Source organism: Canis lupus, chromosome 6, assembly GCF_048164855.1.
Source record: "Canis lupus baileyi chromosome 6, mCanLup2.hap1, whole genome shotgun sequence".
In the NCBI taxonomy this organism is placed as follows: Eukaryota; Metazoa; Chordata; class Mammalia; order Carnivora; family Canidae; genus Canis; species Canis lupus.
Genome location: NC_132843.1, coordinates 64,584,554 through 64,596,989, shown reverse-complemented (window position 1 = coordinate 64,596,989; position 12,436 = coordinate 64,584,554). Strand labels below are relative to the sequence as shown.

Below are 12,436 nucleotides of genomic sequence, written 5' to 3'. Positions count from 1 at the left end.
TGAATTTTCTCTTAAGAGTGATGTTGTATTGTTAAATATTAGGAATACCTTTGTCTTTTATTCTGTGCATTCTTAGTTTCAAATTCCTAATTATAGAATGAGAATAATAGCACTTATATTTTAGGATTTGGGAGGACTAATAGTAACTATAACGATGATAACAATGACAAAATAGCTAATATTTTTTGAGAGCTTACTGAAAGAGGAACAGTCTAGGTGCTTTATTTCTATTACCTCATTTAATCCTCAAAACATCTCGATGAGGTAGGTACATTTATCTCCTCCTTACTTTTAACGAAACTGGGGTGCATAGAGAAGTGATTTTCCTTAGGTTACACAGCTAGTTGGTGGCAGACCTTGGTTTGAACACACGGTCTGAATATAAGGCACTTAACTATAGCATACTCTCATTCTTTGAGATCACGTGTATAGAATATTTAGCACAGAATCTGCCACATAATTGTAAACATAAGCAGTTATCAGCAGCCAATAATATTTCCTTAACTTTGTTCAAATTTTTGAGTTAAATTGATGGCACTAAGATATTTTGCTGTTTTTCTGTGGCTTGACTTACTCCCAGCCTGCCATTAAATGCAGAGAGTGTGACACACACACACCCATGCTTTTAACCACTACCCTTTATTGCCGCCTCCTTCCTTGCGGATCTCTGTCCACATTAGATTTTAATCCATGACAGGGACCATATTTGTTAGTCATTGTATACCCTGTCCTTCACACTGTATCTAGTACATAGACATGACTAAGTTATTCAGTGAGTGAACAAAAATCTAAAAACCTGCCATTTTTAGCTGATCTTAGAATTTAAACATCATTCATACTACCTATAATTGTGGTTTAATTGCTTTGCATGTTTTTCTGTTGGTAAACAGTTTAGTTTGGACCAGCCATCTGTTTCTGTGTTCTACAGGGCACTCTCACCTTGGAACTACAAAAACCCTGCTGGGTAACTGGTATTTGTTTGTCTTAGACAGATCACTCAGCTTTTGGAGGGAGAAGGAGATTGGATAACATTTTGATCTAAAACTAGAATGTTAGAAATATACAAAATAGCATTTTAAAATGTGTATTCTAAGAAACTTAATACAGAAAGAAAAAAGTATTTTTCATTTGCCTGTGACATTAAATCATTTCAAATAAAGAGAAAATAATTTAATTTTTTTTTCCAAAGGAATTTTCTGTTATTGTGGGTTAACTCATATTTTCCTCCTCTCCTCTATCTAGAATGTCTTAAGCCATTCTACCTTATGAGAAATTGGATGTTCTTGCAGATAGTCATTGTGGGAGAAAACGTTTCATATAAGTCCCAGATGAGGACCGGAAACTTGAAATCAGAGGAGCATCTGAAATCAAGTAATATTAGGTAGGATAAAAATTACAAGGGATTTTTACATGTTTGTATTCCTTTTAGAGATGTATGTTAAAGTATGCATATTTTATGAGCATTAATAGAAGAGTTAGAGACTTTGTGGAGCATTGGATATTGGTGAGGATGGGAGATGGGAGTGCTAAGATTATTTTTTTTATATGGCTTCATGAGAACTTTGACATATGTTTACTTTGTCATGAGCATTTGTATCTTGTAGTCAAAGGAAATTTTTTAAACATTTACTAACATAAATCTAAGACTTTTATATTTATGTATGAGGTCTCTGTTCATAAGTATAGGGACATGTGATTCATCTTAGAGATTATACTTTATTTTTATTTTTTTAAAGATTTTATTTATTTATTCATAGAGACACAGCTAGAGAGAGAGAGAGAGGCAGAGACACAGGCAGAGGGAGAAGCAGGCACCATGCAGGGAGCCTGATGTGGGACTCGATCCCCGGTCTCCAGGATCACGTCCTGGGCTGCAGGTGGCACTAAACCGCTGCGCCACCGGGGCTGGCCCTAGATTATACTTTAGTATGAAAATTCTTATGTTTTAGGTAACATATATAGCAATTCATTTTGAGTGCAGGGAGCATCAGCTCTTACTTAGTTCTCTCTGTCTCCATGGATGCAGTCCGGCCTCCTAGATGCCTATAGAAATAGGTATATGATTACATGCTAGTGAAGCCCTCTCTAACCACCTGGTGAGTTAGCAACTGTTGTCACAACAGCTGTAATGACAGTTGTAATGACAGAATGTGTGAAGGTGTCTGATCTTGGACATGTGGCTTTTAAATGAGAAGTGATAGTTGCTCTAGAAGTTGATAGCATGATAATGACATATCTATAGTCAGGCCATTCCCAAAGACTTGCTTTACCATGCATTTCTCAAGAACTCTGGAACCAGACTATAGGTGGAACCTAAGCTCTGCCATTTCCTAGTTGTGTGACTTTGGGCAAGTTATTTAACTACTCTGTGCCCCTGTTTCCTCATCATCAAAATGGGGATGATCCTACTACTTACCTGATAGATTTGTTGCATGAATTAAAGATTTAGTAAAATATGAAAGCATGTAAACAGAACCTAGCAAATACTAAATGATCCAACTCTATTATGAGTTGGATGAGGCTATTAATATGAGGCTATTAGTTAATCCTTAACAAGAGTTCAGAGTCTGTAATCAATTATCATTAACATTTCTATATTTTATAGTTTGCTCAATCTGTTATCAGGTTGAATATTTAGAATGTATTTAAGTTATGTAATCAAAACTAATGTTTGGAGAGAAGGAAAAAAGAAACTTACAAATTATTTTGCAACTTTGATTATCTACCTCTGGTTTTATCTTCTGTATATACTAGTAATATGGTCATCATGACATGTAAACAGTTTCTCTTTCCAGTGTCCATTATATGGTAGTAGATGACAGGATTTTTAACTCCCATCTTGAAATGTCTGTTTCAACCCTGTGTGCTGCTTCAGAAAGGATCCTATGTCAGGAACCGGATTAGCAAAAGTAATTTGGTGGTCAAAGGTATTGGTGTTACAATCAGATTATAGTCCTCCCTTTTGGAGTTTTCAGTTAGGTTCTTTTGTGTAACTTACTGGTTCTCTTGTTTATTTCTTATAGCAACTCTGAAAGGGAGTTTTTGTTTCTTTTTTTTTTAGGGTTTTATTTATTCATATGAGAGAGAGAGGCAGAGATACAGGCAGAGGGAGAAGCAGCTCCCTGCAGGGAGCCTGATGTGGGTCTCAATCCTAGAACTCTGGGATCACGCCCTGAGCCCAAGGCAGATGCTCAACCACTGAGCCACCCAGGTGTCCCATGAAAGGGAGTTTGTTTCCTTGTTTTACAGATGAGGAAATTGAAGTTTCTTGGAGAGAAGCTCCAGCGTAGCATTGCTAATATGTAGGAAACCCACATTCAAATCTGTCTTTTTTACTCTCTATAATTTTTCATTGCATAAAATTGCCTCTTGTATGATGCATATTTCACTGTTCACTAATTCAACAAAATTTTAGTGAACAGCTACCATATACCAGGTATTATTCTAGGTATTAGGGATACAGCCCTGAACATGGTCTTCTCCGGCATTCCCACCAGCTCTTCTCTTTATCTAGTTGAACTGTAAGCATATATCTTTATCCTTGTACTCAACCACAGTGTATTGAAATCATCTGTATATGTCTTTATATCTTCCAGTTTATCTTGAGTTCCTTAAAAGTAGGACCTGCCATCATTAAGGCTAGCTATTTTTCATATTACTTTTTCCATAGTGTCTAATCCATATGACCTTGCATAACTTTTTTTCAATTTTTTTTTTGCCTTTGGTGAAGTTCCCTTTCCTATTCATTTTGTAATTATCCCAGATATTCACCATTCTCAGTTTATCTCCCTCATACGTTCAGACAGTGATCTGATCTCCTATTGTATCTCTAAAAGTGAATCAGTGAGTGTAGCTGTGAATTCTCTTGGTATCTCTTCACTGTACACTACTCTCAGATTCTTTTAGCACATTGCCATCTAACGTTATCTCCCTCCAGTTTCATCCTGCCTCTTTTTCAAAAGCATTCTTGTCTCCTGTTTATTAATCACATTCTCATTTACTTCCATGTCTTCCAGAACCATGCTCTATCAATTTTGCTCTCACTTTCTTAAGTCTTCAGCCTATTTCACTCTCCTAGCTTTATTTCTTCATTTTAAACATGTTTAAGTGTCTACCATTATAAAAAAGAAACTTCTCTTTGTGATGGCATTCTTCCCTTTTTTCTCACTACCTAGCATTTTAATTGACCTAAAGTTCTTCTTCTTTTTTTTTTTTCTTTTTTTTTTTTGAGAGAGAGAGAGCAGGGGGAGGGACAGAGGGAGAGAGAGCATCTTAAGCAGGCTCCACACTCAGCATGGAGCGTGATACAGGGCTCAATCTCACAACCCTGAGATCATGACCTAAGCTGAGATCAAGAGTGTGACGCTTAAACAGCTAAGCCACCCAGGTGCCTCTAAACTTCTCTTTCGTATTTGTTCTCTAGCTCCCTGCAATTTGACATTGTCTCTTTCCTGTCAGGGCTGTTGTTGACCCTTATTTCACCAAATCCAGCTCACTTCCCAGTCCTTATAGTTATGTGCCCCTTAAAAATAGGTCTGTCTGACATCACTTAGCATAATCTCCTCTAGGTCCATCCCTGTTGCAAACAGCAAGATCTCATTCTTTTTTATGGCTGTGTGGTACTCCATTGTGTATACATGCTGCATCTTCTTGGGTTCTTTCTATATCTTGGTTACTGTAAACAATGTTGCAATAAATATAAGGGTGCATATGCATATATCTTTTCAAATTAGTGTTTTAATTTTCTTTGGGTAACTACCCAGTAGGAATTGGATTATGTGGTATTTCTATTTTCAATTTTTTGAGGAACCATATGATTTCACTTACATGTGGAATCCAAAAAAACAAAACGAATAAATAAACAAAAAAGCAGAATCAGACCTATATAAATAGAACAAACTGATGGTTGCCAGAAGAGAAGGGGATGAAGGGCCAGGCAAAATGGATAAAGGGGAGAAGGAGAAATAGGCTTTGAGTAATGGAATGAACAAGTCATAGGAATAAAAGGTACAGCATAGGGAGTATGGTCAGTGGTACTATAATAGTTTTATATAGTGATAGTAGGTACACTTGTGATCATAGCATAACAAATAGAATTGTTGATTCACTGTGTTGTACACTTGAAACTAATGTAACATTGTGTCTCAACTATGGTCAAATTCAAAAAACAAAAAGGAAGATTGAAAGCTAGCTTCTCTCTTCTGCCATCTGGGTAATTACATTTTCACTTAAGATTTTAACTACCATCAATGTGCTGGGCATTCCAGACTATACCCCTAGTCTTGATGACTCCTCTGTGCTTGATACTTCCTCTAAGTTCCTTCTTAAACACTTGTATTTTCTCATATACCCAGCTGTCCAAGCTAACAAACTGGGAATGATTTGGACTGTTTTCTCTGCTTTGTCTTTCCTTCCGCTGATTTTACTTCCATGTATTTCTTGAATCTAGATTTTTTTCTGTGCATCTATAGTTTTACTTCCTCCCTTCCAGTTTTGCCCTTTTAAAGTCTATCTTTTGTGCATGTTATTGTAATCTTTTAAAAATGAAATTCTGACAATGCTCTGCTCCTGCTTAAAACTCAGCACTGATTTCCTATTACTTAAAAGATAGAATCTGAGCTCCTGAACATGTCATGCAGGCTCTCACAGTTTACTGTCTGTCTTGGTTCTCCAGCTCATCTCTTTTGGCTTTCTACCTTATGTTCTATGTTCCAGTCTCCCACCTTTACTGACTTAGCTTTGATTATTGTGCCATTTTCTCTGCGTAGAATGATAACTACTTCTTACTTTTGGTATTTCCAGACCAGGGTTGGCCCTTAATAAAACTAGATACACATTTTCAAATAATAGAAACCATAGAAAATGTAATATAGAATCTTGGGATGTCAGGAGACTTGAAAATTCATGACAAACTATGAAGTGCCATAGAGAGAAAGCAAATTAGTGCTTTTGTTGTTTCTTACTGAGAAAAACTCCTTTAGGAGCAGCATCTTCCCTAGATTTTCTTTTCTATGTGAAATTCAAGAATAGAGCAGTATGATTTATTTATTTTTTAAATGAATACCATGAGACTTGGTAATGTCTTAGAGATCTATAGATTATGTATTTCTGTGCTTGCATGTGTATTATCTGGCTATTTTGCATAAATAATAATGATTAGGTTATTTTATTTATAATTGATGAATACTGTTACTATCCCAAATACCCTTTAGTACTCTATGAAAATAAGTAAACTAATTTGAAATAAAACCTGCTATGACTTTTATTTAAATTAAAAAAAAAATTCTAGGAGCACCTAGGTGGCTCAATCAGTTAAGCATCTGCCTTTGGCTCAGGTCATGATCCCAGGGTTCTGAGATCGAGCCTGGTGTCAGGCTCCTTCCTCAATTGAGGAGCCTACTTCTCCCACTCTGCGCCCCCCACCCCCACTTGTGTGCTCTCTCTCACTCTGCTCTCTCTTTCTCAAATAAAGATCTTTTTAAAAAAATTCTAGCCTCACCTCCCAAAACAAAAGAATCTGATTCACCTTTCTTCACTGTGAGTTTAGAAGATGTTGGCTTATTTTCCTGTGTTCTGCTCATAGGAGAAACAGACTTGGAAGTTCAGGTAGAAGGAATCTTCTACTGTGTCTGGCCCTGATTTGAATTTATCTTTTATTTTATGTATTTATTTATATTTAAGATTTATTCATGTTAGAGAGAGCATGGGCTGAGGGAGGGAGAGACAGAGAGAATCTCAAGCAGACTCTACTGAGCTTGGAGCCTGACGCAGGGCTCTCTGTCCCAGGACCCAGAGATCATGACCTGAGCTGAAATCAGGAGTCAGATGCTTAACCAACTAAGCCACGCAGGCAGCCCTGGAGATGTCATATATTTTAAGCCACAAATCTTAATGTGTGTTCTTAAGAAAGATTGCTCTATATATGTTACCTTGCATTGTTATGTAAGTGCTACATATTATCAAGATATTTGTTAAAGAAGATAACCATTAATTTTAGTGGTTTTTTTTCCTCTGACATTACAGAAAATTATTGTAAAATGTTTTAAGTATTGAAAGCCCTAGTTCTGTGGGCTATTACTATCAAACATTTCATATTTTTTTCTCTTGCTGTCTTGTATAAGAGGAACTATGATGTGATGGTTAGGAGTTAGCCTCTAGAACTAAACTGAGGAGTTCAAATGCTACCTTTACTACGTACTAACTTGATAATCTAGGACATGTTACTTAACCTTTATTTCTGTGAGTTTCTTTAAAGTGAGGGTAATAATAGTTCATAATATGGATTAACTAATTTATATAAAGCCCTTAGAACAGTGTCTGGCAGTAGTAAGTGCTATATATAGTATTGGCTATTTCAGTACCTAGTGCATAAGAATACATTGGATGTATTTATAGATCTTGATGATCATGTTGTCTCCAAGAATATTGTTTCAGATTGTCAGCTTTCAATGCATTATCACTGAATGTTTCAGATTTTATTCAGCCTTTTAATGACTTTTTCTTTTTTTTAATTGCTTGATAGAAGTGCTTAATTTCTTTTATTAAGAACTGACAAAATGTATTTAATATCTTGAAAACTTTTATTTAATAGTGCTGTTTTATTTTATTTTTAAGATTTATTCATGAGAGACACAGAGAGACAGACAGAAACATTGGCAGAGGGAGAAGCAGGCTCCCTACAGGGAGCCCAAAGTGGGACTTGATCCCAGAACCGCGGGATCACCACCCGAACAGAAGCCAGACACATACCACTAAGCCACCCCAGTTGCCCAATAGTGCTATTTTATTATTGCAGGCATGATGATTTTTTATTTTTGAATTGTTGGCTCATTCATTGTTTTCATTAATTCCTTCAGCTTAAAGTAAGAATTAAAAGGAACTCATGTGGCCAAAATCTTCTACCAAGAGAAAACATTAAAAGCTCTCTCTCTCAGGATGCCTGGGTGGCTTAGCAGTTGAGCATCTGCCTTTGGCTCAGGGTGTGATCCCGGATCCCCAGGATCGAGTCCCACATCAGGCTTCTTGCATGGAGACTGCTTCTTCTCCCTCTGCCTGTGTCTCTGCCTCTCTTTCTGTGTCTCTCATGAATAAATAAAATCTTAAAAAAATAAAGCTCTCTCTCTTTATATAAATATTGGCTATAAACTATAAGATTAAACTTTAACATTATTGGTCTTTAACAAAACCAATAGATCAGTTGAGTGTAGTAGAAAGAAAAGTAGCTTTCTTTTCTTTCTTTGAAAGAAAATAAATAGCCAACTATATGCTAATCCTTATGAAAGCAGTTTCTATAAGATCATATATCTATTGATTTGATTTCCTGTATATTATGTATTATTAAAAGAAAATTGTGGGGCACCTGAGTGGCTCAGCTGGTTACGCATCTCCCTCTTGACTTCAGCTCAGGTCATGATCTCAGTGTCATGGGATAGAGCCACATGTCGGGCTCTGTGCTGGGCTTGTAGCCTACTTAAGATACTCTCTCTCCCTCTGCCCTCCCTGCTATCAAAAAGAAAAAAATAAAGGAAAATAAAATTGTGTAGTGGGGGGGATAGGGATTCATCTTCCTGTGAGATAATAATTCTCAGTTTAACTGTCTCACCTGTCTAAATCGGTATTTTTGGTATGCAAGAAAAAGGAAGAGTTAGTAGATAATAGTATATAACCCTAGTACGGTTTTAAACAGTTTATAGATTAAGTCCATCAAAAAAATAGCATGGCTTATACATAGTAACTTTACTGTTTGTTACACGAAACTATATTTTTTAATATGGTTCTCTTTGTGGTAAGATTACATTGATAAAAATAGATCTTTAAGCTGAGGAAACTATTATTGATGGTTCCCCTATGTGAAAACTGTTTGGTTTGGGAACTTTTTGTTTGTTTGTTTGTTTGTTTTTGTTTTTTTTTTTTTTTTTTGGTTTGGGAACTTTTATATATCCTTTACGTTGCATTTTTTGATCAAGTACTCCCTAGAGCAGGAGAGGCAAACTTTACGGGAAGAGCCAAATTATAAATATTTGAGACTTGGTAGGCCATGTGGTCATTGTCTCAACTACTTAGCTCTGCCCTTGTAGCAAAAAGCAGCCATAGACAGTACATAAATGTATGGGCTTGACTGTGTTCCAGTAAAGTTTATTTATGAAAATAGATTCAGAGTGAAGGAAGGAATTTCACTCATTGGCTGACCACTGTACTAGAATATGAAGTTTACTTCTTGTGGTAGAATTTATTTTCTACTTGAACAAATCTTTTAATTTAGGCTAGGTGACTTAAATGTTAGTGTTTAGCTGACAGAGTCTGTTAGCTTTTTAGGTCACAATTTTTTATTCTAATTTGAAAGAAGTAGAAATGACTGGACTTTAGAGTCAGAAAGAACTAAGTTTGTACTTAATTGTACCTAATTGCTTTGTGACTGTGGATAAATTATTTCAGAGCTTCAGTTTCCTTGTTTATATGAGAGGAATAATACTGATATCTTCAAGGGATGCCTGGGTGGCTCAGTGATCGAACATCTGTCTAGCTCAGGTCATGATCCCAGGGTCCTGGGATCGAGGCCCACATCAGGCTCCATGCAGGGAGCTGCTTCTCCCTCTGCCTATGTCTCTGCCTCACTCTGTATCTTTCATAAGTAAACAAATAAAATCTTTAAATTAAAAAAAATACTAGATATCTTCAAGTTATATTTTCCATTTAGCGATCTTTTCATCACTTCGGTTTAGCAAGATTATTTTCGTCATTAATGTGTCTTTCAGAATCTAGGCAAGAACAAACAGTGCAGAGAATGAACACCTCTGCAGAGAATGAACACCTCTACTTCTGTCATACTAAGGAAACAAAACTAGAATTTCAGAATGCTTTAACATTTATGTGAGATAGCTTTTATGACATTTTTGTACTTTCATTAGTGCTTGAATTTTTAATTTTACAGTTTTTCTTAGATTATAGCATATAAAAATATAAAGTAAAATTTTGATCTTTATCAGTGGAAGCCTTCTACAGAATTGAGTAGACTTACATTAGACATTATTAGACTAAAATGATCTTCTCTTACTAACAGCCTATAGGAGAAGCAGATTATTTATAAATAGTTTGTCTTAGATGTTCAATAAAATCTCTGACAGAAGTTGGTATCCTCATTAGGCAGATGTTAGCATACTGAAATCATATTTGTTCATTTTTATAAGCAAATCTTGCTTGGAATGAGAAAACAAACTTTAGGCACATAATTCTAGGATATCTGTGTATACTTGAGTATGAATTTTTTAGCTAATATGTGGAGGCAGAATATATTCTTTGTAACTTTGCAGCAGAGGGACAGAATGAAAACGGTTGTTGAGTCTAGTAAAGATGCATAATTAGCATAGGCTTTCCTCAGTATAAGATTCATAAATAATGCTCCAGCAGGATTGATTAATTGATTTTTGGAGGGCTGTGTTGTTTTGACTTGGGTAGGATAGGATATATGGCATTCTTCCTTTTTTTTTTTTAAGTTTTAAATTTTAATTCCAGTATAATTAACATAGATTGTTTTCTTAGTTTCAGATATACAGTGTAGTGATTCAGCACTTCTGTACATTACTCAGTGCTCATCATAAGTGTACTTTTAATCTCTATCACCTATTTCACCCATTGCACCATCCACCTCCCTCTGGTGACCATCGGTTAGTTCTCTGTAGTTAATATGTCTGTTTCTTGGTTTGTCTTGCTCTTTTTTTTCCCTCATTTGTTTTGTTTCTTAAGTTCCACATATGAGTGAAATCATATGGTATTTGTCTTTCTGCAAAACGGACTTATTTCGCTTAGCATTATACTCTCTGGCTCCATCCATGTTGTTGCAAATGGTACGGTTTCATTCTTTTTTTAACGGCTGAATAATATTCCATTATATATTTATATTATTCCACATATTCTTTCACCATTCATCTATCAGTGGACTCCTGGACTGCTTCTGTGATTTGACTATCATAAATAATGCTGTAATAAACAGAGGAGTACATGTATCCCTTTGAATTAGCATTTTTGTGTTTTTTGGGCAAGTAACCCAGTAGTGCATTCATTGGATCATAAAATAGTTCCTTTATTAACTTTTTTTTTTTTTAAGATTTTATTTATTCATGAGAGACCCAGAGGGAGAAGCAGGCTCCCTGTAGGGAGCCTGATGTAGGACTTGATCCCAGGATAACGCCCTGAGCCAAAGGCAGACACTCAACCAGAGTCACCCAGGTGCCCCCTTTTTTTTAACTTTTGAGGACCCTGCAGATTGTTTTCCACAGTGGCTCTACCCGTTTGGATTTCTACCAACAGTGCAAGAGGGTTCCTTTTTCTCCACATCATTGCCAAGACTTGTTATTTCTTCTGTTAATTGGTTTTAGCCATTCTAAAAGATGTGAGGTAATATCTCATTGTGGTTTTGATTTGCATTTTCCTTATGAGAAGTTGTATTGAGTATCTTGTAATGTGTCTGATGGACATCTATATGTCTTCTTTGAAGAAATGCCTGTTCATATCTTCTGCCCATTTTGTAGTTGGATGATTTGTTTTTTGGGTGTTGAGTTGTGTAAGCTCTTTATATATTTTGGATACTAACCTTGTATCCAGAGATATGACAGTATAGATATCTTCTTCATTCAGTATGTTATCTTTTAGCTTTATTGATTGTTTCCTTTGCTCTGCAAAAGCTTTTTATTTTGATGTAATCCCAATAGTTTATTTTTGCTTTTAGTTCACTTGCCAAAAGAGCTATATCTAGAAAAATGTTACTGTGGCCGATGTTCCAGAAATTACTGCCTGTGCCATCTTCTAGGATTTTTATGGTTTCAAGTCTCACATTTAGGTCTTTAATCTTTTTTGAGTTCATTTTTGTAAATGGTGTAAGAAAGTGGTCCAGCTTCATTCTTCTGGTGTTGGTATTTCCCAGCACCATTTGTTGTTGAGAGACTGTCTTTTCCCCATTGTGTATTTTTTCCTCCTTGTTGAAGATTAATTGACCATATAACTGGGTTTATTTCTGGGTTTTCTATTCTGTTCTGTTGAACTATGTCTGTTTTTGTGCCAGTACCATACTGTTTTGATTACTGCAGCTTTGTAGTATATCTTGAAATCTGGAATTTTGATATCTCCAGTTTTGTATTCTTTTTTTATTCTTTCTTTTTTTTTTTTTAAGATTGCTTTTGCTATTTTTGGTCTTTTGTAGTTCCATACAAATTTTAGGATTGTTCTAGTTCTATGAAAAATGCTGCTGGGGGGCGCCTGGGTGGCTTAGTGGTTGAGAATCTTCCTTCAGCCCAGGACATCATCCTGGAGTCCTGAGATTGAGTCCCACATCGGGCTCCTTGCATGGAGCCTGCTTCTCCCTCTGCTTGTGCTTCTGCCTCTCTCTGTGCGTCTCTCATGAATAAATAAGTAAACTTTTTAAAAAAAAAGTGCTATTGGT

At 35.9% G+C, this 12,436-nt stretch overlaps 1 protein-coding gene across 14 annotated transcripts in view; it reads left to right on the top strand.

Moving 5' to 3' along the window:
- Positions 1 to 12,436, top strand: part of SMG7 (SMG7 nonsense mediated mRNA decay factor) — a 93,378-nt gene that overhangs the window by 33,733 nt on the left and 47,209 nt on the right. For 9 of the 14 annotated variants that reach the window (XM_072830935.1, XM_072830943.1, XM_072830936.1 and 6 more), the window contains exon 2: positions 1,243 to 1,381. The exons of 4 other annotated variants lie outside the window; for them this stretch is intronic. In XM_072830935.1, the coding sequence (XP_072687036.1) occupies positions 1,266 to 1,381 (116 nt within the window). In that variant the 5' untranslated portion in view covers positions 1,243 to 1,265. The remainder of the gene's footprint in view (positions 1 to 1,242; positions 1,382 to 12,436) is intronic. One more of the 14 variants, XM_072830939.1, reaches the window with a different exon arrangement.